This window comes from Calliphora vicina, chromosome 2 (genome assembly GCF_958450345.1).
Source record: "Calliphora vicina chromosome 2, idCalVici1.1, whole genome shotgun sequence".
Taxonomy (NCBI): domain Eukaryota; kingdom Metazoa; phylum Arthropoda; class Insecta; order Diptera; family Calliphoridae; genus Calliphora; species Calliphora vicina.
Window position 1 is genome coordinate 121,022,736 of NC_088781.1, and position 3,114 is coordinate 121,025,849.

Genomic DNA, 3,114 nt, shown 5'->3' on the forward strand with positions numbered 1-3,114 from the left:
CTTAATTTAAAGTTTAAACTATATGTCACTAATATATGTCATAATTAAAAGATATGAATTTAACAAAAATAAATTATGTGGTTTATTTTTGTGGTTGCAATACTAATGTGTCATATTTCATTCAATATTTTAATGAATAGAAGCTGAAACGCGAGTAAAACTGACAAAATTAAAAAAAAAACAGCGGTTTAAGGTCATATAATTAAACCTGATACGTTTTAACTTATAATGTCAAATTTTAACATTTTGGTATTACTTAAAAAAGGTAATTTCTAACGACTCTACCGAAAAATACAACTCTGTAAAGCTGTTGACAGTTATGCTAACTAAACACATCTCCATGACAAACAGCTGTTATTGCACGTTTTTTGTGTTCCTTCATTACAAACTTCATAATGAAGTTAAAAAATAATAAATAAACAAAACGTAAACAATAGAAAATTCACTTAATTCAAGAAAAACCCAATTCCTTATTAAAATACAATATGTTGGCTCCCATTAAACACCTTTTACACACCAAACGTATAATATTGGCCAGTGGTTCACCACGAAGACAAGAATTAGTAAAATCTTTGGTAAGTTTTATACATCATATACATTTTTTGGTATAGAATTTTTAAAAAATTCTTTTAACAGGGTCTTAATGCTGAACTAATACCCTCTACATTTGAAGAAAACTTAGATCCGGCTATGTTCAACGACTTCTCACAATTTATAGAAGCTACTGCTTTAGGAAAAGCCGAAGAGGTATATAATCGCCTAAAGAATGGTGATAATCCAGAGGAACTTTTAGTTATAGCAGCAGATACTATGGTTACAATGGGTTCGGAAATATATGGAAAACCAAAAAATTCAGAAGAGGCCGTTCGCATGTTAACTAAGTATGTTTAAAAAAACATTTTTCTAAAATATATTTCCATTTGTTACTTTATTATTTTTAGTCTATCAGGCAAAAGCAATCGTGTGTTCACTGGCGTAGTGTTAAAACATTCCAAAGGTGTACGTTCCTTTACCGACACGGCTGATGTGTATTTTGGTGATCTTTCAAAAGAACAAATACAAGATTATGTAGATTCCGGAGATCCCTTGTAAGATTTTAAATAATTGTATTGATTTGATTTTTCTTTATTATTCTGTATTTTATTCTTAGAGACAAAGCTGGTGCTTATGGCATACAGGGAGCTGGAGGTGCTTTAATATCCCGTATTGATGGCGATTTTTATTGTGTTATGGGTTTGCCTTTACATCGTTTGTGCTGTGAACTTAATAAAGTTTTTCTAGATGAGGCGTAATTGTTTTATTTAGTGTATGGTTTATTGAATTTATGTTATTTTATATTTATTTATTTTGACTACTGGATTGTTCAAAGTTATAGCTAGAGGCTGTAATAATTATTTTAAATAAAATATTGAATGATACAATAATATCAAAGCTAAATGCTTAAGATATCTCTCGATTAATACAAGGAAGTCAGAACGTATGATAATATTTACAAGAATTTTAAAAAGTTAAATGGGAATCATTTAATAATAATTTTAGCTCTTGTGTTATTAAGCAATTTTATTCTGAAATCGTTGGGACTTCTGATTTTCGATTTTATAAAAGCTATGTTTTTTATCACAATCGATAAACCCAAGAACTAAGGCACAAGAGAATTTAAGAAATTCCCATAAATTACTCTCCGGGAGGATAACAATAATCTGAAATTGGAAATTACGGCAAATTGGTTGCTATTGCCCAGCGATTTGCCAATGAACATTTAAACTGATAAAGAACGAAGTGGAATACTTTTCTCTTTTCGAATGAATTCATATACAATTTAAGAGGCAATTATGGGAGAACATTAGTAAGACGGGAGAAATCTATAAGATTTGTCCCTCAAAAACTTAAAAATAAGGAAATGTAAAATGGACACTTTACCCGTAAAAACATTCAAGATAATAAATGAGTAATTTTGTAACAATTTCAAACAAATTTTATACCCACCATCAAAGAAGATGGGTGGTATATTGATGTTGTCATTCCGTTTGCAACACTCGAAATATTCATTCAGACCCACCAAAGGATAAATATTCTGTGTCGTTATGAAATTCTAAGACGATCTAGCTATGTCCGACCGTCCATCTGTCTGTTGGAAACACAATAGGGCGCAAACGAATGGCGCTAGCTGGATGAAATTCTCAACAAATACATTCTTGATAATGTTCATTAGACTTGGGTAATTCACGAACGAATTAGTTCAATTGAACGATTACCTTGATTGATCTAAATGAACTAGTTCAAATCTAGATAGTTCATTTTTGAACAATGAACTAAAATGAGCGATTATTGAATTGAACTATTAAACGCTTATTGGCCAAGCGATTTTTGGTCAGAAATGTGAGTGATCACAGATCGAACTCCTTTTCTTGATTAAACTCTTATTGGCCAAGTTATTAGCGATTTTAGATATTTTGAGTTTTTATATAAAAAATCGGTTTTTTGTCAGAAATATGAGTGATCGCAGATCGAGCTCCTTTTCTTGATTAAACACTTATTGGCCAAGTTATTAGCGATTTTAGATATTTTGAGTTTTTATATAAAAAATATATTTTTGGCTAGAAATATGAGTGATCGCAGATCGAGCTCTTTTTCTTGATTAAACGCTTTTTGGCCAAGTTATTAGCGATTTTAGACATTGTGAGTTTTTATATAACAAATCAGGTTTTTGTCAGAAATAGAAGTGATCACAGATCGAGCTCATTTTCTTGATTAAACGCTTATTGGCCAAGTTATTAGCGAATTGAATATTTTGAGTTTTTATATAAAAAAAACGGTTTTTGGTCAGAAATAGAAGTGATCACGGATCGATCTCTTTGGCCAAGTTATTAGCGATTTTAGACATTGTGAGTTTTTATATAACAAATCGGGTTTTTGTCAGAAATAGAAGTGATCACAGATCGAGCTCTTTTTCTTGATTAAACGCTTATTGGCCAAGTTATTAGAATTTAGATATTTTGAGTTTTTATCTAAAAAATCGATTTTTGGTCAGAAATATGAATGATCACAGATCGAGTTCCTTTTCTGGATTAAACGCTTATTGGACATGTTATTGGCGATTTTAGATATTGTGAG

The 3,114-nt window shown here is 30.5% G+C and overlaps 1 protein-coding gene across 1 annotated transcript; it reads left to right on the plus strand.

Moving 5' to 3' along the window:
* Positions 1-431: 431 nt before the first annotated feature.
* LOC135951662 (dTTP/UTP pyrophosphatase) lies at positions 432-1,351 on the plus strand. The gene is made up of 4 exons (XM_065501345.1): positions 432-575; positions 637-881; positions 942-1,088; positions 1,151-1,351. Exons 1-4 carry the CDS (start codon positions 486-488, stop codon positions 1,290-1,292), a joined length of 624 nt encoding a protein of 207 aa, XP_065357417.1. The 5' UTR covers positions 432-485; the 3' UTR covers positions 1,293-1,351.
* The last annotated feature ends 1,763 nt before the right edge of the window (positions 1,352-3,114 follow it).

What these genes read in the sequence shown, in the direction of transcription:
- LOC135951662 (XM_065501345.1), top strand. Translation starts at nt 486, where the DNA reads ATGTTGGCTCCCATTAAACACCTTTTACACACCAAACGTATAATATTG. An exon ending in AAGAATTAGTAAAATCTTTG is followed by an intron (nt 576 to 636) that starts GTAAGTTTTATA and finishes TTCTTTTAACAG; the next exon opens with GGTCTTAATGCTGAACTAAT. An exon ending in GTAGATTCCGGAGATCCCTT is followed by an intron (nt 1,089 to 1,150) that starts GTAAGATTTTAA and finishes TTTTATTCTTAG; the next exon opens with AGACAAAGCTGGTGCTTATG.